A 21,724-nucleotide genomic window follows, 5' to 3' on the forward strand; every position below is an offset into this window, starting at 1 on the left:
TTTTGGCTGCTTGGGGACAAAGCACTTGAAAAATTGCTGCAGACAGGAAATACAGAAGTGCTGAGATATGATCTATTGTATTTTTTGCAACAGTTCTAAAACTGATTGTCTTTCTGTACTGGAAATTAAACTCTTTCAATTCTCGTTAATGACAATATGGTCAGGAAGGACCTGCTGTTGACAGTGGTTGTCAGCAGAAGACCTTTTTCAAAGAGCAGATTATATGAAAAGCCATGACAAACCTTGAAAGCTTGATGGGACTGACAGTGCTGATGTGGTACAGCTGTTGGAGACAGCTACACCCAAATTTCAGAAGTTACAGGGAAATGTAATATAGGAAGACGTGTTTAGCAGGGGAGATGAGGTGGAAACGGAACACAACTTCTTAAGTACTATTTAATCTTTTGGTTTTATCGAGGATTTGTGAAAAGGGTCATTGCAAAGGGGAAGAAGTAAATTTTAAATTTGTCTAAGTGTCCGTATCTTCTAGTAGTTCATCTTCTTTTTATCCTAAAGCTTCTGTTTATTTATCTAAAGTAAAAAGAGGCTCTTGGCAAATCCACCCTGAGCTCAGTGTGTGCACACTACCGTGCAGTCTGGGGCAGGGGTGTTCTCCAAACGGAAGCCCTGCTGTCCAGTTTTAAAATGAAAACTGAAAGTGTGTGTTTGGGTGTGGTTGCTGTTTGGGGGCTCTGTTCTGCGTTAAACTGATCTCAGAGTTGTATCAGGTCTTTAATTTAGTAAGGCATTTAAGTTAACGTTGAATACGAGCTTCAGGAAGTATTTACCCCTCACACCAAGAATAAAAAGAAGTGCAATTTTATTACACACTTATAATTTCTACCTCTTTGTTTCTATTAGTGAAATATATGTTGGTAAGCACAATAAAGCTCTGTTTAGGGCTAAGTGAAGGTTCTTCCTCTGTCTTCTTTACCACAGGACTTTGCCGCACCTGGACAGAGCCCTAAGCAGAAGGGTGCCCAGCAGTTGTGTGAATAGTGGTGGTAGCAGCAGGGCTTTCCAGCCTTGCTGCATTTCCTTTGAGCTACCCACGGGCAAAATACTCCACTTCGACCTCCTCAGGGCTGTGAGCAGCCCCCTGGGGTATCCCCCGGCCCCCCCCGGCTGTCTCAGCCCCGCCGCGGCCCTGTCACCGAGCCCCCCCCCGCGGTGTGTGCCCTGGCGCGGCCCGTAGCGAGCGGGCTGGCCCCGCCCCCCGGCGGCGCTACATAAGGGGCAGCGCTGCGCGGCCGCCTGACTCCACGCACCGCTGCGGCCGGGCGCTGACATGGCGTCCACCAGCCGGTGAGCGCCGGGACGGGCGGGGGGGGCCATTTGGGAAGGGGGGGGGCGCTGCGCCACGTCCCCGCGGCACAAAATGGCCGCAGCGCCCCGCTGAGCCGAGGAGCCGCGGGGCCGGCTTGGGGCCGCTCCGGCTGGCGGCCGGCCGGGCCTCCGCGGCCTTGACCCTGCGAAACGGGCTGGGGGGGGGGGTGCCGGAGGGGGGGCGCGGTGTGAGGGGCATCGCTCCCGGCGGCTGGGCCCAGGCCTCTCCCTGCGGGCTCGCCGCTGCCCTCCCGCGCCAGGAGCGGGCCCAGGCCGCGTCTCGCCGGGAGCCGGCCTGCGGAGGCGGCGCCGCGCTGAGCGGCTGCTGGGCCCCCGGCCTGGTCTGTCCCGGTAACGCGGTTACTGCTCGCACAGGAAAGCCCCTTTGTGGCAGCAGTTTGCGGAGGTGAAGCCTCAACGCAGCGCTCTTCGGGCTCCCTGAAGCTGTTTAGGGTTTCTTCTCCCCCTTATCGCGTCGCTGATATTTTGCATGACGCCGAGCGCCAGGTGCCGGGCACGGCGCTTTGTCAGCAGCGCTGTGTGTGTGGTGTGTGTGTGTGTGTGTCTGTGTGTGTGACCCGGCCGCCCGGAGAGGAGCAGCGAAGTGAGGGGGTGCAGGCGGGTTTGGTGCGCTGCTTCCAGCGCAGTTTGCATCGGAGTGGCCTGCACGAACACGTCCTTTCCGCAGGTTTTTAATATTAATGCTGCTGCTGCTGTTCTTCGGTTTTGGTTGGAGTTTTCTGAAGAGCCATTGGGTTAAAATGTTAGAGTGTTGTTTTTCTCTTTTTGACATATCAGAAATACCTAAAACACAAAAACTAAGATGGGGCTGTACACGGATTAGGCTGAAGTAACGAGCTACTGGGAAGGGGGAAGCTCAGATTAACCAAATTTTTTAATAGGACATTTTCTACAGTTTAAAAGATGAGTAGACATTTTATGACACAGTCACGTTTAGGTTGGCAAGTACCTGTGAGAAGTTTTCTTGTGCGATTGCTCTCTGTATCCGGTGTTTTCAGCTCAAGGAGAATGGCTTTGTTGAATGTAATTGTAAATGATTACACCTGGAAGCAGAGATGGTTTTATTTTTTTAAAGGAGACATTTCTAGTGGAATTACTGAGGGGTCACTATTAATTTGAAGGAGCCATTTGCTGTTAAAACATCTGACTAGAAACAATTGGTCACTGATCTAGCCAGTAACTAAAGTTGTTGTGTTTATGCATGCGTTAAATAATGCTAATGTTTTATGGGAACGTTTTTATATCTGCTGTAGCTCTTGAATGTGCATGGGTGTGCAAGAAGCAGTTCCCTGTTCTCAGAATTTGTTTTCATGCAGTCCCTTTTGTGAGCTGATGGTTTTTCTGTGAAGATCTCACAAGTAATGGCTTGCCTAGTTTGCATGATCTAGTTCTAATTTTATTTAAAATGGATGTTTTTCTTTAAATGTTTAAAAAAATAAGGTCAGAATCATGTATTCTCTTTTTGTCTTAAAAAAAAAAAAAAAAAAAAGTTGTATGTGTGCGTTACTTGCTGATTAGAGAACCTGATAAGTAATATTGGTCTGATAAGGATGAGTAGGAACACTCATTTAGAGTGAAGCAATCACCACTGACTTCCTGGGGACCTTTATTTAGTGGTAGACTGTGAGTTAGACTACACTTAATCATGTCTGTATTTAAGTTTTTGATGTTCTATTTGGAGGCATTTTGTTTCTGATACGAGTTTCATTGCAAAAATTCTGGAATTTAAGATGACCTGAAGTCTTGATTGTCAAATGTAGTGCTACAGCCTTTGAATAGAAGGTGAAGTTCAGGTGTTTGGGTTAACATACTATGATTCAAAACATAGTAAATCCAATATTACTAAATCATTCTTTTTTGCGGAGGAACTCATACTTTGGATATGCAACCTGCTCGATTAAACATGATTAAGAATTAATTTTTTTTTTTTTTTTTCTTAGTTTGGATGTGCTTCCACGAGTGACTTGTCCCAACCATCCGGACTCCATTTTGGTAGAGGATTACAGAGCCGGTGATATGATCTGTTCTGAGTGTGGGCTAGTAGTAGGTAAGTAGGTATTCATGTTTTCATGACTTACCATGTAACTTAAATTTCGCATGTAGATCTGTTTTTTCCCCAAGATTGGTGTATAGTTTCAGTATTAAAAGCTTTTTTTCTTGATACCTAAATGTTTGCTTTTATGATGTTGTGTTGACTAAGAGCGTGCTATTTTGAATTGTCCATCTTCTAGTAACTTGCATTATGGTGAAAAAAACACTTGCTTTAAAGATTGAAAACTTGAAGTATTTTGCAATTTGAGCTAGAATATTGTGCTGTCTAGTCCAGTACTTGGTCTTTAATCACGACTGCCGTTTTCAGATAGGAAAGTAAAAGAACTGTAATCAAAGCTCTTAGTCAAATACCTTGCTTATAAAATAAAAAAAAAAATATGTTCCTAGGTTATCTTCTGCCCTGAAGGATGATTCTTTATATCATTGCTTGTTTTTGTTAATTACTTCTCCAAAGGCTTTTAACGCTATCCGAAGTAAATATCCAGTTTTTCTCCTGGAATTTTGCTCATCTCTTTTACTTAATTCATGTGGCAGCAACTTTCACAGGCTAAACTGTATTTATAAGTATAACACATATTTAAAATGAAAGGCTTTTCAGGCATTGTCTTTATTTGAATGATAGAGAAAATTGTATCATAAAATATGTTGTATATTCATTTTTATGCATCTCTCTTTGTGGGAAAACTGTTTGTGCTTGTGTTATAGTCATTCTTTAAACATCGTTTATGTCTATTAAGTTTTATTTAGAGATGCGGTGACCAAAAGAAAGTACTCTGTCTTTGGGGGTGTGTGTTCAATAATTAATGTTCAATCAATTCAATAGTACAAAAATTTTCTGATAGCATCATAACCCTTTCTCCTAGACTGTAATGATTTTATGCTGGTTCTACTCTTGCAATGAAGTTCTTGTACAGCTTCTAGCATGAAGCTAAAGGCTTAATAAATTGCAACAAATGCAGCACTAACTTAGCCAGGTGACTAAAATACACATTTTTGTTCACGCAGAAAATAATATATTTTATTAAAACAGTTGTTAAAATATTTTAACTTGGGTACCAGTTTTATTTAAAATGATGAACCCATATAAAAGGTTGAAAAAGCCCCACTGTTACTTGCATTATTACAGAAAGGCTGGTTTAGATTGCGTGAATTCTGATGAAAATGTATGAACTATGATAAATCTGCTGTTAGAAAACACAAATATCCACAACAGTATTTCCTGTTAAAACATAGTATCATGTTCTTAAGCTGTTGTTTACAATAATTTGGTCTGTGTTAAGCTCTTGGCACAGCCACTCTGGAAGTTGAACCGAAGTTTAGAAGTCCATCTCGATCGGTTCATAACTTCTAAGATAATACTTGCTTTAGAAGAAGAGGGGGAAAGGTTTTGCTTGCCTGTTGTTACATTTCTTTTTCAGGAACTTTTGAAATATGAGAAACCTTGCTTTCACATATTTTCTTGTTATCTAGTCACAAGGTTTTTGTGCTTTAGAGATTTGCTCTTTGTTCTCTTCTGATTCAGTAGCTTTGCAGCTTTTCTTAGTTGAAATGCTCGGTATTCTTGGACAAAATCCTTAGACTAGTAATGCAGCCTTTCACTAAGCTGAATTATCAAAATGTGTTTAAAGAAGACTAGGTTCAGTTTAGAGCTAACGTTGCTGGTAGGGCAAAAAAAGTGTTTGTTTTTTTTTTTTTTTTCTGTAAGCATGGAGGTTTTTTTAAGCAGGTCTTTGTATGGATTTATCATTAAAATGTTTTAACATTTTCTCTTGTCCTGATTGCTCTTGTTTAGTTTTCCATCCTTGAGTAATTGAGTCTTCCTGCATATGTCCAATTCATGAGCTGGTGTATCTAGCAGCTAGTTTGGAAAACTAATTAAAGGAGATGAAGGTAAATAATTGAAGAGTGCATGACTAAACAGAGGTGTGAACATTGCACATTTCTTCTGGTTTGTTAGCAAATTCAGTGAAGGAGAAGAACAGCTCCTACTGTTGATGCCTGTTTTTCTTGAGGTTCATGGTATAGCGATGTTTTCTAGGATGTGTAAAGTGAAGACAAAATTTTGTTTCAAAATGGTAAAACTTCTATACATTTGTTGCAGGTTCCCCTTAGAGAGTTGTGATTTCACTTCCTGTTCCTACACAGTGAAGTCATGTATTTGTGTTCAGATTTCTTCAGACTTGTGGTCAGGATGTGTAGCTGATGGGAGTTAAGTCTGCCTCGTATGTTTGGATGGAGGTGGGTTCAGAGTTGGGGAGATCACTGGAAGGGATCTGTTAGAAAGGTTAAAGAAAGGGAAAGATCTGATACACTCTGTGTTCAAAGAAATGTTCCAGTTTCACTTAAAAATACTCTGGTTTTGGTGCCTGGGGAGTGCTGCCAGTGTACTGGTGTGGCAGAAGGGTACATACTAAACGTGTGCGTATTCTACTGCCATAAAGTATGTAGTATGTGACTTGACTGATTTTTAGTACAGTTTGGCTGGAAATGAGATCAAAGAATCTTTTGACTAAACTAAGTGTGTTTCCACTTGATGTTTTTCTTGCTTGTTGTGGTGAGATGATCATTTTTCACATATTTGAGGAAAAAGTTGGGTTGTTGTTGTTATTTAAAACAGTGTGTCCGTGGTTAAAGCAGCTGGTACATCAATTCCAAAGTTTGAAAACTCTCTTTTCTGGGAGTGTGAGGTGAAATCAGTACTACTAGTGTTATGGCTGAGGTTACATTTATGGGGTATGTAGCTGAAAGGGAGTAGTGAAGCAACAGGAGAAGGTTTTTTACCTGGTGTTGTTATGTACTCATCAGGTGGTCTTAGTGTCTTAATGAGAGTGCAAATTTAAGTTAAATCTTGTATGGTGCTTTTTCTTTGCACAGTAATTTTCACTTGTTCTAAATAAACCGTACTGCTTCACTGTGCAGCATTAAAGTAATCAAATTGTTTAAGAACATTTTAAGTGAAGCTGATGGTTGTTTTATTGTGGCTTCAAAATATAGCTTCTGTCTATGAAAAACTTCCATCTACCTTCTTACTGCAGCTTTTTTTCTGCCATAGCATGTGTTCTGTCTTTTCCTGGTAACTGTTTTGAACTTGCTAACTTCCCCCATTAGATACTTTGTTTTTTTGCATGAAAATCAATCAGAGATTAAATTGCAATTATCTGTGGTGTTTTTGCATTCTGGATTGACATAAATCTGAATTGTGACAAGTGTGTGTCCTAGATTATTTGCTGTTGTGTGTCTGGTGTTTCATTAAATTTCTCAAATCATTCTGGGATGTGTAGTACAGTAATTGTTAATGTGCTGGCTCAACAGCTCACAAACACAGTTCTTAGGCTTTGGAGGAATAAATAGCTCTGTGTTAATTTAGAAATATTGACCCTATGTCATTCTTCAGGTACACTTTGTGGGGGGGAAGTCTTTTGTTCAAGAACAAAGGCTAGTAAACTAGTAAATCCTCTTCCTTGACAGGTAAATATTTTGCTTGCTACCTTTTAGGCAGTAAAAAGGCTGGAAGTCAGCTGACACCAGAAGGGGTGGAAGAAAGCAGAACAGAAGTGGAATATGAAGCACTGACTTCTTGCTGCAGGGAAGTGATGAGCTGGCTTTCAGAGGGTGATTAAGTCTGGTAGCCTGTGCAGCTGTGTAGCTTCTCGGGTAGGTAGGAGTACTTCTGAGGACTTTCCTTAAACTACTGTGTCAAAGTTTGCAGGAGTTGCAGCTGTGAGCAGTAAGTTGTTCTTGAACTGGTTAGCTCCTTCTGCTTCAGGAGGCAGGTATGGCATAGAGAAGAACAAGCTCGTGTATGGAGTCTTCCTGGATAACCTTCTTAAAATTAAAAAAAAAAAAAAAAGCTGAAGCCTGTCTTCACCTGATGGGAATCTTTGGATGCATAGCAACTTGTTAAAGGTTTGAATCAGATTATGACCTATATTCAGACATTTGTGCCTGAATACTTAGTTTTGAGGAAAAAGGTTCAATGGCTTTTGGTCAGAGAGGTAATGCTGTTATAAAATTGACACGTTATTAGTTGGCTAACGTTGGTCAAGAGTTCAAGATCTAAATGGTGTGTCTTAAGTTCAGGTGTAGTCTGTGTGGTAAACGTAAGATTTAACTTTGCCACAGATATTTTTTCTTCACAATATAGGATGAAATGGGTTTCATGATTGTCTGGTGGCCTGACTGTTACTCTGTTATGATGTCTATTGTCAGGGATAAGATTGATTGCATATGTACATAGATGCTGCTTTTCTAAAATAAACCAAATAACTTTTTATTATTTATATAATTATTTTTTTTTTGGAGCAACCTGTGAAGGAACGTAAGTACTTCTGACTTAGGTCCAGTAGATGGCACTTATGGCTATTCTAATACCTTTATACCTCAAAATGGTGAGAGTCTTTTTCATATCTCTGTGTTTTTTATGGCTACCTCTTTCTGTAAGTATTATTAACATTTAAAAATGAAGATTTTAATTTAAGATTTAACATGTTACATGAACAGTCAAAAACATTTAGTTATGGATGCTGCGTTAGCGTCTGGTTACTGCTTTTGCACTTGGTGTCCAGAGCACTAAAAAGTGTTTGACAAGTTTGTGCGTGCAAGTAAACTGCTTTGCATCCACAGAAAAGCTCATTATAAGGTATGCTTATACTTGCAGAAATTCTGAGTAGTTGAATGCATGGGTATTCGTGGCTGCCTAATTTACATAGGTGATTTGTATTACCAAAAGAACCATCCATTACCCTTTAGCAGTAAGCATTTCAAATAGTTTGTCTTAAGTCTAACCCATTTCAGCTGTGTGTCTGCTGGAAGCAGGGTAAGTTTCCACAAATCTCTTCACAAGTCTCTTGGCACTCTTGAAAGTCTTCACAATTCTCCTTGGCTTGTAGTCTGCCACCTAAGTTTTAAATTGTACTCTGTCTCAGCATGTCAGTACTTTCCTTAATAAGGAGCTGACAGAAATTAATTATAATTCTTATATATTTTTAAATTTAACATTGTAAAATGTGTTTCCATATATATGTTCACTAGATGGCAGCAGATTCCTTAACTAACTGTAAGAATGAAACAAACATTCTGTTCAAGTGGTGTAGGTATTTTAAAGTGCAAATAAATATAATACTGTATTTAAGATTGAAGTACTAATTGTTAATGTTTGTAACTTGATTTAATGTACAGCTAATGTTATAGTCCTCTTCAGAAGACTTAAGGCATACTTCTCAGAACTGCTTCGAGACTGAATATGGAGGATAACATTGGAGGCTTGAATTTCATCCCACTTGTTTTGGTTAAGCATCTTCAGATGGCAGCTTTATTTTATTTATATAAAAAAATGCGAAATGCAAATAGAGAATAAAATACATATGTATCATGAGTGGAGTGTGACACTAAAATAGCTTTTATTATTTCTCTGAAAATATGTAACTGAGTTTAGAGCTTGTTGAGTGAAAATGCTTCCCTTTCATACAGCACTTTCTATTGGGGGAGGAAGTAAACAAACATAATTGGTGATGTGTACACATTTAAAACTAATTATTAAAATCTGTTCAAAATGACATTTAAATTTTTGATACTGGTCTGAATTTACTCTTGCACTTCTGTGGCAGTTGCTTGTTGCATCTGGCAGTTATAAAGAAAAGTAACTTTGGTCTGAGGTCTTCTCTTCTGAGTAACAGCAGCTTTGTGTTTCACTAACTGGTTTTTTCAATGGTGGGTAACTCCAGTCACTGAAGGTTGCTGTGGTTATTTCCAGTACGGTTCACATGTTAGTCAACCAGACTGTAATTTTAAAGAGTAGCTCTATACTGGAAGAACAGCATACAAAATGAAATGAGATGGGGCAGTGAAGAAAAACTCACATGTTCGTAAAGATGCTTCATGCTGTTAGTCTGGAGGTGGGTTTCCACAAGGATTCAGTCCTGTACACTGTGTTTTTGTCCCTTCAGGAGAGGAAAGGATGAACTCATCTCTTTTTTGAAAATTAAGAAAAGATATGTGTAATATCACCATATCTGGTGGATTTTATTTCTGTTCAAAAGGAAGCAGTGAAGGGAATATTCAACCACTCCCATCCTTAATCATAGCTGGATACAGTTGCCAAAACCCATATAATAGTAATGGGAGAAAGCAGAAAATTTAGGTGGTGGTTCTGGGGAGCTTTTGTTACTCTGGCGTTTGCCACTCCAGACCCATTTTCCAGGTGCTTTGGGACAGCCAGTCGGTAGGGTATGACCCAGGAAATGCAGCTCAGAGCTTGAAATGACAGCTTAGTGAGCAGTGTGTAAGGCTCATTCTCTGAACGCTACTGTTTTGCACTACTTCTGAGAGGACTGACTTTAGTATATTAAGGTTTTGTTTTTGTCACTTACAGGTGGGCCTTAAGTGCATCTATACTAACAGGACAGTTCCAAAGTGAATTTTATTTTTTGAAAAGTTAAAAATAGTAAATGCCGTGCTTTTTTGAGCGTGTAGAATTGGATAATTAGTTGCTTGTAGTTGAATATGTTTTCCATTTGTGGAAATATTTGGCGTATTTGTTGCATTTTTGTTGGTATTTCTAGCTTGTGTCACACTTTTATAGAAGCCTTCTGAAAGGTGGAATGCAATCCCTAGGATCTCTGTATATTTTAAGTAAAACAGAATATACAGAAGAACCATTTTTCTGCAATATTAGATGTCTTGGCAAAGTAAAGGTATTTGCATACCTCATCCTCACACATGTTTTGTACCCAGCGATTTGTTCTGCTTAATCTTTTCTCACTCTGAAATAGTAGTCTCAATCCTCTGTTTGTAATACATTTGCCAAAGCAGGCAGTGATATAACACTTTTTTGTTAGAGCAGGAATGGTTCATAACTCACAAGAGGCAGATCCTTGAGTGAGTCATTTAGGTCATTCCCACTTGTGTGGAAAAAATATTACATCATTGCTCTGTACTCAGTGTTCTATTTATACCATGCCAGAATTTTAAGTACATTTTGCTTTTTTTAGATGCTGTAAACAGTATTGGGGGGTTGTCTTAAAGTAAAGTTACTGCTAGGCCATAGAAGGAGCATTACTGAATCAAATATTTACAGAGAGTCTGGGAGCCAGAGGAGCATGCCGTCTGCTAATTTAACCTTGCAAGGCAGAGACCTTCATGGTGGAAAGAATGGATCTGTGCCCCCTTGCTATCTTCTTGATCTTCTAGCTTTTGGTATTTCCACAACCTCTCTTGGTCTTCATTAGAGCATTAAATAAATAAAGTTGGAACATAGCTGTGGGTATAGTGGACAAACACTGGTGAGAACACTTCTAATCTGAATTTATTCTTTTTAGTCTGTGGTGATCTCTTACGGTTCAGTCACGCTTTTCAATTTCAAACATACTCCTTGCATCATCATTTGTTATGAATAATATTCCTCAGATTCAGATATTTATTTTTCCACCAGTAATTTTGCAGTTACACTGCTCTGTCCATTGCTCTTGCATTTTTTCCCCACTTCATATCTTTTATATTATCATTGTTTGGTGGAGAGTTCTTTTGTCTGACGGCTTATGTTTTCACTAGGATAAACCAGCCTTTGTGGGTTCATATTTGGACTTCATACCAGAAGTTTTTCTTGCTGTCAGTGCTATTTATTTCTTGCAAATGTTCCCTTCATGACACACTTAAGCATTGATGAAGGTAGTGAATTTTCCCTCAGGTTTAGCAAAGCAGAGGTGACAATTACATTGAAGTTTCTACTGATATCCTTTCCTTCACAGAGCTGTAATCTGTTTAACTGCGAAACACACACCAAAAAAAAAGTGTTCTTTTAGTGCTTTTTTGTACATGCATTCCTAAAAACTCTGTAGTATTGTAATACTGCTCTGGAGACCTCACCTTTGAGATGCAGGTTTTACCAGACCTGTGGATAGAATGAATAGAATGAACTGATTTTTTTTTTAAATTAGTCATTGTGATTTTTTTTTTTTTTTTGTGCTGGTATCAGAGTGTTGATTAGAGACATTTGTCAACGTGAATAGCTGCTGCTGGGAACGTTTAGATGAATCGGAGAGGACTTGAGGAAAGTTTTCATTCATTCAGAGACTGGGGCTTTAGTGCTTTTTCTGCTTGTTCTGAATTTGTATTTAAACTCTTCCAGATACAATTCTAGGGGTAGCTCAAGTTTAAGAAAGGGTTGTGTGTATGGATTTTGAGTTCATTCTGTCAAGTATCATAAATGGAGTTGGGCAGGGTAAGAACTCCCTTAAGGAACAAAATTGAGCTACAAAATGGTATCGTGGGTTAGAGGTGGCGCATACGTTTTGGAGTACCAAGGACCTGGAGCTCACGCACAGAACTGATTTGCTACAGCTTGATGACGTGGTGCTTGGTAATTCACAAGCACTTGTATCACTTGGAAAATGTAAGATAACTTACTCACTTGTGTAAGCGCTGAGGATGTCCATAGGCAACTGTAAGCTGCAGCTGGAAATCAAGGTCTTGATTCTTATTTTGTATTGAAGATAACCTGTTGTATTCGTCAGGTATGGCTGTAACTCCTGGTGTTCTGGATGCATCTCTCTAGATATTTAATTTTTTCTATACAGCTCCTGTTGCATATTTTTTTTTCTATTGCCTTCTACTTAACTTGGAAAGCCTAAACATTTTGGTACATTGTCCTGCAAGTTACTGTTCTGTTTGCAAATGACAAAGGCTGCGTTTTTATAACTGAGGGATCAGATGCTTGACTTGATGTTTCAGAATAATACATTAATGCAAACTATTGCTTTCTGTGATCTCAGGTGACCGGGTCATAGACGTTGGGTCAGAATGGAGAACTTTCAGCAATGACAAAGCGACAAAAGACCCATCTCGAGTTGGGGATACCCAGAATCCTTTGTTGAGTGATGGTGACTTGAGTACAATGATTGGCAAGGTAAAATTTCAAATACAGAATTCTACTGAGTTTGAACATTTTAATGTCAAGTACGTATTTGTATGTCCATACCGAAACTATTCAGAGAATGTATTTACAGAAGCGTTCTGTCTAAATGGTACACTTGCATTTCAGTGGTGTGTAACAGGGGCTGGCTCTGGCTGGTAGCAGGAAGGGGCTGAACACTTCAAGAAGAGTTTTAAGTGCTGTGGTGTTAGTTGCCACCCGTTGATATGCTGCTATAAATAGAAGAGCTGATGTTGTAATGTTTAATTACAACCAACAAAACAACAAATACTGTGACTTAGCATTCTAATACTTGGTGTATTTGAGGTAATTGTGAATTAACAGAGACATAGTTTTGAGGTCTCAATGGCTTGTACTGCCAACTCGAGCTATCTTTTTGTAATTAAATCTATATTGGATGAGAACCTGAGAGCTACATGCATGTTGTACCTTCTCTCTCAGTTAATATTAAAGCACTAAATGTAGAATTTTCTATAGCATAACTGCTGCAGAAGAAAGTACTCGATGCATGTTTCGCTTGAAGTTTTGTGATACAGCCTTATCCTGATGTTTCCCATAAGAAAGAGAGAGCAAGATTAATAGCACAAATACACTGCCCTTAATGAAATAGTGACCCAGATAAGCTTTCATTGTTGTACTTTGTTATATTTCCTACTGCAAGTTGCAAATTCATATTTATGCATTTCTTGAATGTTTCTTTCTGTCTAATCTTTACAGATGTCATCTGATATCTTTCCCAATAACTTAATGAAATGAGCATATGCAATTCTAGCCTGTTTTTAGTAGAGTATTTCCATTTAATTTTAAGTAAGTGTCCATTTCGTAGATATTCCTACATGTCAGGGAGATGGTCTTCAGCCATTAATTGGGATCCTGTAATACTTAATGATTACCAAAGAAACACAGTTATTTTCTTAAAACTGTGCAAAGTTTGGGTAATCTTCTAGTAACTGAGTGAATTTCCTGCAGTCCTAGAAAGAATCAGATAATTGTGCAATACATATACGTATTGACCACTCTGGTAGCAGTCAGGTGGGTGCTTACAGAGAGTCATTACCACCTTTATGAATGATGTTAGTTCTCTTTTCAATAAATCCTAATGGAAAAATGAGTCATTGGAGTTTTAATGGTTCCTTAATAGATCCACGAAGATTATAATCCTCAGGACTTGGATTTCTGTCATAGATTTGGTGGGCTATGGTAAAGATCAGAAATGCACCTTTATAAACAGGCAGAGAAAGAGACAGTTTGCTCTGGGTTCACACAGGGTTGTCTTATTTCTGGGACTGTGCCAATACAGGGTTTGTTTCTGGGAACTTGGTTTGATTCGTTAGGTAGGATGACCTTCTCAGAACCTGCATGTTGGAGAAGACAAAAAATGTTTCCACTAGAGAGCATTCATATCCGTATCACTAACAGTAATAGTAGCCTCAATGAGAGAATTAAAGACCTAGAGAAACACCTGTGAAAGTTTGTTTTTTCAATAAAAAAATAAAAATGATCAGAGATGAAGATTGAATGAATGAAACAGCTTTGCCATTAAACCAGAACAGCCCAGGACAGACGTGACTAAACTAGCAACCTATGAGACATACAACCTATGAGAACTGTGAGTGAAAGTGTCCAAGCACTAGAACTGCCATGGAGAATTTTGGGGTACAGTCTGTCTTGCTGTGCGTATTTCATTTAGAAGGGGAGGAACCAAAGAAGAGTCGTTGTTTTCTACAGGAAATTGTGACAAACCAGGATATGTTCTGGACAAGAGTTCCTGTCTTTGTGTTGCCACTGAACCAGGAGCTCTGGAATGTCAGCTCACTGATGTGAACTTTGTATCAGGAGCTGCCTTCTTCATCAGTTATTTGGAAGGAAGAGGATGGTTCATCAGAAGATGCTGAAGATTTCTGTCAGTGCAGGAAGAGTGAATTTTGCAGCAAAAATAACTAAACCAAGCAAGTAGCACACTTTTAAAGCAGTCTTCCGGAGTCTGCACCAGCAGTAGTCTGGTGTGAGGATTGACCTGAATGTGTAGAGTGGTCAAGCAATGAAATTGGTTTAATCAAGAGGAAGGTAAATACTATCCGAAAGAAGAAAGAACAGCCTTCAGGAATTCCAGGCAATGAAGCAGGATGAGATCCTGTTTTCTTGGTTAATAACAATTCCTAGAATGGCTTGGAGTGGACTTCAGATGTCTGTGTCTGAAATCCCTTTAGCCTTTCACATGAGGCAGGAAACAGCTATTTCTGTCTGCTTGGGGTAGAGCTGTTGGCAATGGAATTGTCAAAACAAGCGAATAAAACAACAGCAACAGAAATAAAAACTGTGTTATGGAAAAGCCAGAAGTGAAGATTAATTATTTTATATGTAGCAAATAACAAAACACATCCATTGCAAACTTCTGAGGATATAGGGGAAAATGGAGTCTGAACCACTTGCCAGTTACAATGGAACTTGAAATAGTAAAAGAAGGGGGTCAGTTCTGTTTCTCAGAATGGTTTGCTAGTCCTTTCTCTTTGGAGCCAGGAGGTCCTGCTCTGGGACTCCTGCTGCGGGAGTGTGGTCTGTGTCTGCTAGCAGCAGGAGAGAGGCTGTTCTGCCCGTACAAATGGATTAATTCCTAATTGGTTTTAGTACTTATGGGACCCATCTGTCTGAAGTAGCAAAAGCCTGTGCTGGAAGAAAGATTAATTTGTCTGTGAAGAGGAGGATGAATAGCATAGCTGGCTGTGGTGGAAGTGGCTGGCATTCTTCAGACAGATCTTTAGGGTATTGACACAGAACTGTATGCCTCTGAAGCAGTGTGCTGCGATTGATTCTGTGACACTGCAGATCAATTGGAGGCGTGGTGAGGTCTGGTGTCGTGACTCGATTGCCAGGATATCGTGGTTATTTCTAAAATCTTCATGCAAAATTCAAGAGCAGTAACTGAGCAAACAGCTTAAATACATCAGCCTCTTTTCCCCGAGTCTAAAAAGAAAACTTGCAGTTTTGCTACCGATCTTGTGGGAGAAGTTGTCTTTTGTCATGCTTTGTTATTAATTTAGTCCTTTTTGTAGTGACTGCAGGTACAAGAGAATGTAGGTTGGCTGAACAGGAAACTAATGCATTCTCTTAGTATAGAATTCCTATCCTTTGATCAGGTGCCTCTGAAAGGAAGCTGGATGTTGTCAGACGGCGTGGCCTGGATCTCAAAGTGTCGTATTGATAAGCAGTGGCAAGATATCAAGGGCTGATGAATGTGAAAGAAGAAAGGATCCATGGTTACCTCCAGACTGTATAATGAGCTGGTTATACTGGGCAAGCAGACTGCCTGATATGGGTGCATTCCTTGGTGCTGTGGATAGCCTCAAGTCAGTGATGCTGGAGATACTTCTCCCTTCTGCTCTTAAAGGGGATGTACTAGGCTGCAAAGCTGTTGGATGCCAGTGCTGTAAACCTAACCTCCACTGAGCGTCTCCAGAGATCACCGCTGTTTACTGAACTGGTTTTTGACTCCAGCTGTCTTAGAGGCAGTTTTCAGGACAGAAAAATAGTGCATGAAGGTTTCAGCTCTGTTTGAAAGCCAAAAAGTTGGAACTCCTGACTTTCACACCTTTCTTGCTGAGGTTTGAGTAGACATCTTATAAAGGACATGGCCAAAAGATGCTTAATTCTTAAAGCTTATTGGATTTCAGTTAAAACTCTATGGCTTCTGGTTTTGCCCATGTAGGGGAAGGGACTCCTAACATGGTTGTCAGGAGCTGAAGCCAATGAAGCATTGTCCCTCAATTGAAGGATTCAGAAGGAAAGTAGATGATGCATTTAAATAGCAAATGCAGGGAGAATTGCTGTGGTTTAACTTAAGCGGTTGAAATGGAAGAGTATTTTCCAACCCTTTTATAGTTGCGAGCTGTATGTTGGGGATTGCTCTTGGAATCACTCTTGGAAGGTGTTGATGCAGTCAGGGCGAAGTCCTCTGGCTAGCAGTACTTGCATGTGGCTGCACTGGTGGTTTGGTACGTGTAAGCAGACATTCAAAGGAAAAAGTAACTAACCAGAAAGTTAAAAATGGGGAGGTTAACAAGAACATTAAAAAAAAAAGCAAACAACAACGTATATATATTTCATGTGCTGTATGGCGGACTGGTGAAAATCCCTGTGGTGACAGGATGTACTTCATGGCACGAGAACAGAGCACTATTTCCTAAGGGTTACCTGGTGTGAGGTCTGAATGAACAGGGACTAGGGACCTTTGGCTGTGGCCATTACTCTATTATTCACAAGATTTTGAGCAAATGCCATTCCGGTAAGTATTTCTGCATAGCACTAGGCCAGGAGGCTGTGATGCATGGGAATGTTGTAGGGAGCAGGGACGTGAGCAATGACCAGGAAGGAGTCTTTTGACCAGAGACGTGTTCTGGGCCAAGGAGTGTTGTTCTGGCATGGGTTCTAAAAGAAAGGGCTAGTGCTGCAGATGTGTTTGTAAAGCTCTTTAAAGGCCTGAACAGGCCTGAAGGCTGTTGTGCCCTCTTTGTGCTCATTGTTTACCTTTAAACCTTTCTGGGAACCTTTGCGTAGCTGGAGGTATTCACCCAGTCAGGGAAGTAGGATTGCCTTTGGAGCTCCCTCTGCTGTGTTGGTGCCAGGATTGTTTCTCTGTGGTTCTTTAATTGGCAAGGATGTTTGAAGGAGTAGGAAAAAAGCCAAGAACAGTCTCGGGATCTAACAGCTGTCATAGAAGGCCTGTTCAAGGGGCTAACCTATAGGGAAACTTGAGAAAGAGGTTTCTTAGCTAGAGCCCTAGCTTTCCACCGTATGTGTGCACCAGAGATGTGGGTCTTGATGACAGAGGGATGAGCTGAGCTTGCTGAGAATGGAATGTAGCTGGAGTCCTCAGTATAGCGAAGTGGAACAGCGTAAGTGAATGTAAGGAGCAAGCATTGTTAGTGTCAGCCAAAGAACGTATATTATGTGCAGATATACCAAGGGGAGAGGACGGAATTAGAGGCTGCTTTAAAATAGAGCAGCAGCTCCAGAGAGCTTGGGTTGGGAAAGAAGACATGAGTGCTCTGGTTCTGCCTGGGCAGCTCAGGGGAGTAAGGTGGTGCCAGGGTGTGGTGCAATTACGGAGATTGCTCCCCTGAACTCACAGGCCGCATTGTTGTTATCAGCCATTGCTAATCTGACATGGCTTTATTTGTTAAAGGCATATTTCAGCACGATAAGTAATTGAACACCTTAAACATTTTAAACCCTCTTAGCTGGATAGAGTTGGGAGTTTTCAGAAGTATGTGATTTGCACTGTCAGTTACAAGGTACAAGACAATGCCTGTCGGAACCTTGTTTTGAAGCTCCTGGGTTGAGTTGGTGGCTTTTACTTCTCCTAAGACTTGAAGCTTTTCTTTTAAGAAGTCCTTCGGTTGTATTGTAAAGGCAGAATATATGGGTTTTTACATTTGCCACAACGAACACTTGCTACTGCTTGTAGGCAAAGCCTCAAATTAGTTTTGAATTGGTCATTGATTTGGATGTTCTCTTGGGTCACGCCTTCACTACCATATTTGAGTTGTCATTGTAACAAGTGGTCTCCGGTTGGCCATAAAGTTTTGTTTTTCTCAATTGCCAGTCTGCCATGCTGCAGATGTAGCCCAGTGACACATGGGTTGCATAAAACTGAGTCTTGGACCTCAGCGTTGGTGATTGGAGTATTGAAATGCGTATGCTGGCTATGCGTTGCTCATATTTTAAGCCATTGTTACATTAGGAAAGAAAAATACTTGCATAATTGGTAGTCCTTGGAAATCAATTCATGATTCGAGACTTGTGCATCGTATAGAGCGTGATGGTTGGCACAGTGCTCAATTGTATGATTTACTTCAGTCGTGTATTTGTGCAGTTGTTCCAACCGAATGTCATGAATTGGGATTTATAAAGCTGGAACTTGTTCGTTCTTGAAATGAGGAGGAAGTTGATTATGTTTTACTGACAATAAAATTTTTCTTTTCAGGGCACAGGTGCAGCAAGTTTTGATGAATTTGGGAATTCAAAGTACCAGAATCGTAGAACTATGAGTAGCTCTGATCGTGCAATGATGAACGCTTTTAAAGAAATCACGAATATGGCAGACAGAATCAACCTCCCTAGAAATATAGTTGTAAGTTCATGTCTCTCTTTCTTTAATTGTTCTGGCATTGACTTAGTTAGCATAATATAATGAGCACATGAATTTTTGATATTGCTGCTAATTAAATGGCCTAGAGTTAATTAAATTTTGTCTTTTTGCTTTGAAGGATAGAACAAATAATTTATTCAAGCAAGTGTATGAGCAGAAGAGCCTGAAGGGAAGGAGTAATGATGCTATTGCTTCTGCTTGTCTCTACATAGCCTGTAGGCAAGAGGGTGTTCCAAGAACATTTAAAGGTAAGCTTTCAGTGATACAGATTCAATTTTGCTGTGAACTATCCAGTCATTGTTACTGAAGCAAGGTAATTCTCTTATTTCTGGACTTTGCTGAATTGGTTGTTCTCCACTGTAGTACACCTTGTTTGAGGGGGGGGGGGGGCAGTCTAGAAAAAAATTGCTATGTTCATAAGGCTTTCAGGCACGGGATTTTTGGTGATAATGCATTTAAAAATTGGCACCTGAGGGTCACTCTGATTGTCGGTGAAATTTAAGATATTGCTTGATCTGAGGACATTGGGGACTTTTCCAACTGAATTTGAACCAACAGCTCTGCAGTAAGTATGTGCAAGCTGTCAAGCTAAAGTTCATTTTTTTTTCTTTGTTTAGAAATATGTGCAGTGTCCCGGATTTCAAAGAAGGAAATAGGCCGGTGTTTTAAACTCATTTTGAAAGCTCTGGAAACCAGTGTTGATCTGATTACAACTGGAGACTTCATGTCAAGATTCTGTTCAAATCTGGGTCTTCCGAAACAAGTGCAAATGGCAGCCACGCACATTGCCCGTAAGGCCGTAGAATTAGATTTGGTTCCTGGGAGAAGCCCTATCTCCGTAGCAGCTGCAGCGATTTATATGGCATCGCAAGCTTCTGCAGAGAAAAGGACACAAAAAGGTAAAACTTCACTGTATTCAATGTCTTACGGCTCAAAAGAGAATTTGAGGTTACTGTAGAACTTGAGTGAAGTCACTGGAGGTAGTGGTAAGCTGGTGTTATAGCAGCATGAGGCAGAGACCAAACCAGAATGTCTCTTCTGCCCTCCCCCCAATAAAAATGGAACGGTGAGCTGTGCTTAGTGAAACTGAATTCACATTATCTGGCACTAGGAGTTGGATTCTTACTGCTCTGCTGCATTTCAGTATGTTCACATGAGCATAACTTGTAACTTCACCCATGCTAACGTTGGTATGTGTGCATTCTGCTGCTCCAAAATACTCCAAATGCAAACTCTGTGGCAGTTGTAGCTAGTAGTGAGGCCTTAGCTTACACTCCTGGTCTCAAATCACTCTGGCAGCCCCAGATCACCTAGATTGTGGGGCAGCTTGGCCATAGATCACCTCAGCATTATCCTCTTCTGGTAGGGTAGCCCTTAGAAAGCCAGTGAAGAGCTCAGGCCTGTTCCTGAGCTTCAGAACAGCAGCGATTGGACTGTGGCTTGCAAGAGAACTGGGCCCGTGTGGGGAGGGAAGGGAACAACGGCTGCCTTGGTTAGGACTTGGTGTGGTGCATGGATAGAAGCTCTGTCACTTTGTCTGGTCCAGTTCAGATCAGAGATGTTAAAAACTTAGCAATCCTTTAGAGGAGAGATTCTTTTAGGTAAGTAATAGTCTTTATCTGTTGGTTTGTGATGTTCTGTTCTGTGTTGAGTGCTGTTCATTCTGTCCCTGGGACTTTCACTGTGTTGACAGTTTCCTGGGCATGGGAGTAATCTAGAACCCAAGCAGTACTGTGCCTTCATCCTTGCTCACCTCGAGCTATTTGATTATCTCTTAAGAGTCTTTGTTAAATGAGAATAAATCTGTCTGCAGTTGACACATACGTGCCTCATATTCCTGCAGAGTCCTGGGATGATGCTGGGGCTTTCAGTCATCTCAAGGTTTGAAATTTCAACCCTTGTTAAATCTTGAATCAATTTAAGTTCCTTTTGTAAATGGTGGTGTTTGCTGTTTTCTTCAATAAAAATGGCAACAAAATAAAAACTGTTAATCATTTTTTTGCTTTTTGTCTTAGAAATTGGTGATATAGCTGGTGTGGCTGATGTTACGATCAGACAGTCGTACAGGCTGATCTATCCTCGGGCTCCTGATCTCTTCCCAGCAGACTTCAAGTTCGATACCCCAGTAGACAAGCTACCACAGCTGTGAGATTGCTGAAGGCTCCTTTAATTTCTATTAACAAAAAGAAAAACTTCTGATTTTTTTTTTTTTTTTTTGCCTATAATAAAGGATGTACAAAGTGTTAATATTGAGTCTTCATGTTGTGGAACTGGAGGATACTGCCAGAACGCAGCACACATTCCAAGGGTAAACAAGCTCGTTGTGTGGCATTTTGTATGTATATATTAGTGGAAGTAAATATTTAATGACTTGCAACAAACTTAATTTCATATTGTTGTACTTACTTAGATTTCTTTTGTAGGGATCTAGTAAAATGTATTTTGGAAAATTGAAAATATTCTGTAATTCCTGAATAAACTGTTTTCCAAAAACACTTACATCTTGTGAATATCACTCCAAGTGGACGTGCACGTGCTGTTCTGCATACTGAGAACTGGAATGCAGGCCAGAGAATGGTTGAGCTAGCTTCATGCTTACAGACTTAGTCACAAGGCTCACCTTCCTCACAATTTTAAATGTCTGCAGTGGCTTTAATATTTGTAGTGAGCTACAATTTATGGGAGACTTAACCCAGAGTGCAAACAGTTGGTGAAAAGCAGTTTGAATATTTGCACAACTGCTGCTGAAGGTCTCTAACCTTGTATTGAAATATCAGTCACATCCTGGCACACTCTCCTTGACTTTCACTGATGTCTTGGTGCTTTGCTTCTCTGAATTTGTAATGACAAAACAGGCTTAGTTTTCGTTGAATTCCTGGCAATTTTGTGGTGCTTCATTTCATACAAAGGAAGATCCAAAATATTTTTGATACTGCTGTTCAGTGTTCTGACATGTCTTTTTGCCTTGTGGTCTGGCTGGCCAGTGGTTAAGCTTTGGCACTGTTACGTTCTACTTGAGCACTTGACTCTTGTGAAATAATGCACCAGATGCGAAAAAGCAAAGGCCAGAAATTGTTCAGCCCTTCCCAAACTGTAATAGCTCTGAAAACTGGCTGCTTCTTGACAGTGTTCCTTTTGTGTGCAAAGCAACAAATGTCCTTAACTGGGAGTCTTCTGGTTCCTGAACTAATTTTGCCTCACAGGTGCAAATTCATTTTAATTTCCAAACTGAACAGCTGAGGGGTCAG

The 21,724-nt window shown here is 40.3% G+C and overlaps 1 protein-coding gene across 2 annotated transcripts; it reads left to right on the top strand.

Moving 5' to 3' along the window:
* The first annotated feature begins 1,152 nt into the window (after nucleotides 1-1,152).
* GTF2B (general transcription factor IIB) lies at nucleotides 1,153-20,971 on the top strand. Of its 2 annotated transcripts, none has more exons than XM_027463034.3 (7): nucleotides 1,153-1,305; nucleotides 3,288-3,394; nucleotides 12,168-12,301; nucleotides 18,312-18,458; nucleotides 18,595-18,724; nucleotides 19,094-19,375; nucleotides 20,492-20,971. In XM_027463034.3, the coding sequence occupies exons 1-7, from the start codon at nucleotides 1,289-1,291 to the stop codon at nucleotides 20,623-20,625; spliced, it is 951 nt and encodes a 316-aa protein (XP_027318835.1). In that variant the 5' UTR covers nucleotides 1,153-1,288; the 3' UTR covers nucleotides 20,626-20,971. The 2 variants fall into 2 exon arrangements, with proteins under 2 accessions (XP_027318835.1, XP_005029322.1); XM_005029265.5 differs by lacking the exon at nucleotides 1,153-1,305 and adding an exon at nucleotides 1,802-1,833.
* Nucleotides 20,972-21,724: the final 753 nt, after the last annotated feature.

This window comes from Anas platyrhynchos, chromosome 8 (assembly GCF_047663525.1).
Source record: "Anas platyrhynchos isolate ZD024472 breed Pekin duck chromosome 8, IASCAAS_PekinDuck_T2T, whole genome shotgun sequence".
Classification (NCBI taxonomy): Eukaryota; Metazoa; Chordata; class Aves; order Anseriformes; family Anatidae; genus Anas; species Anas platyrhynchos.

Bases quoted from the DNA above. Each gene is read 5' to 3' on its own strand.
- GTF2B (XM_027463034.3), top strand. The intron at 18,459-18,594 runs GTAAGTTCATGT...TTTGCTTTGAAG, and splicing joins ACCTCCCTAGAAATATAGTT to GATAGAACAAATAATTTATT. The intron at 18,725-19,093 runs GTAAGCTTTCAG...TTCTTTGTTTAG, and splicing joins TGTTCCAAGAACATTTAAAG to AAATATGTGCAGTGTCCCGG.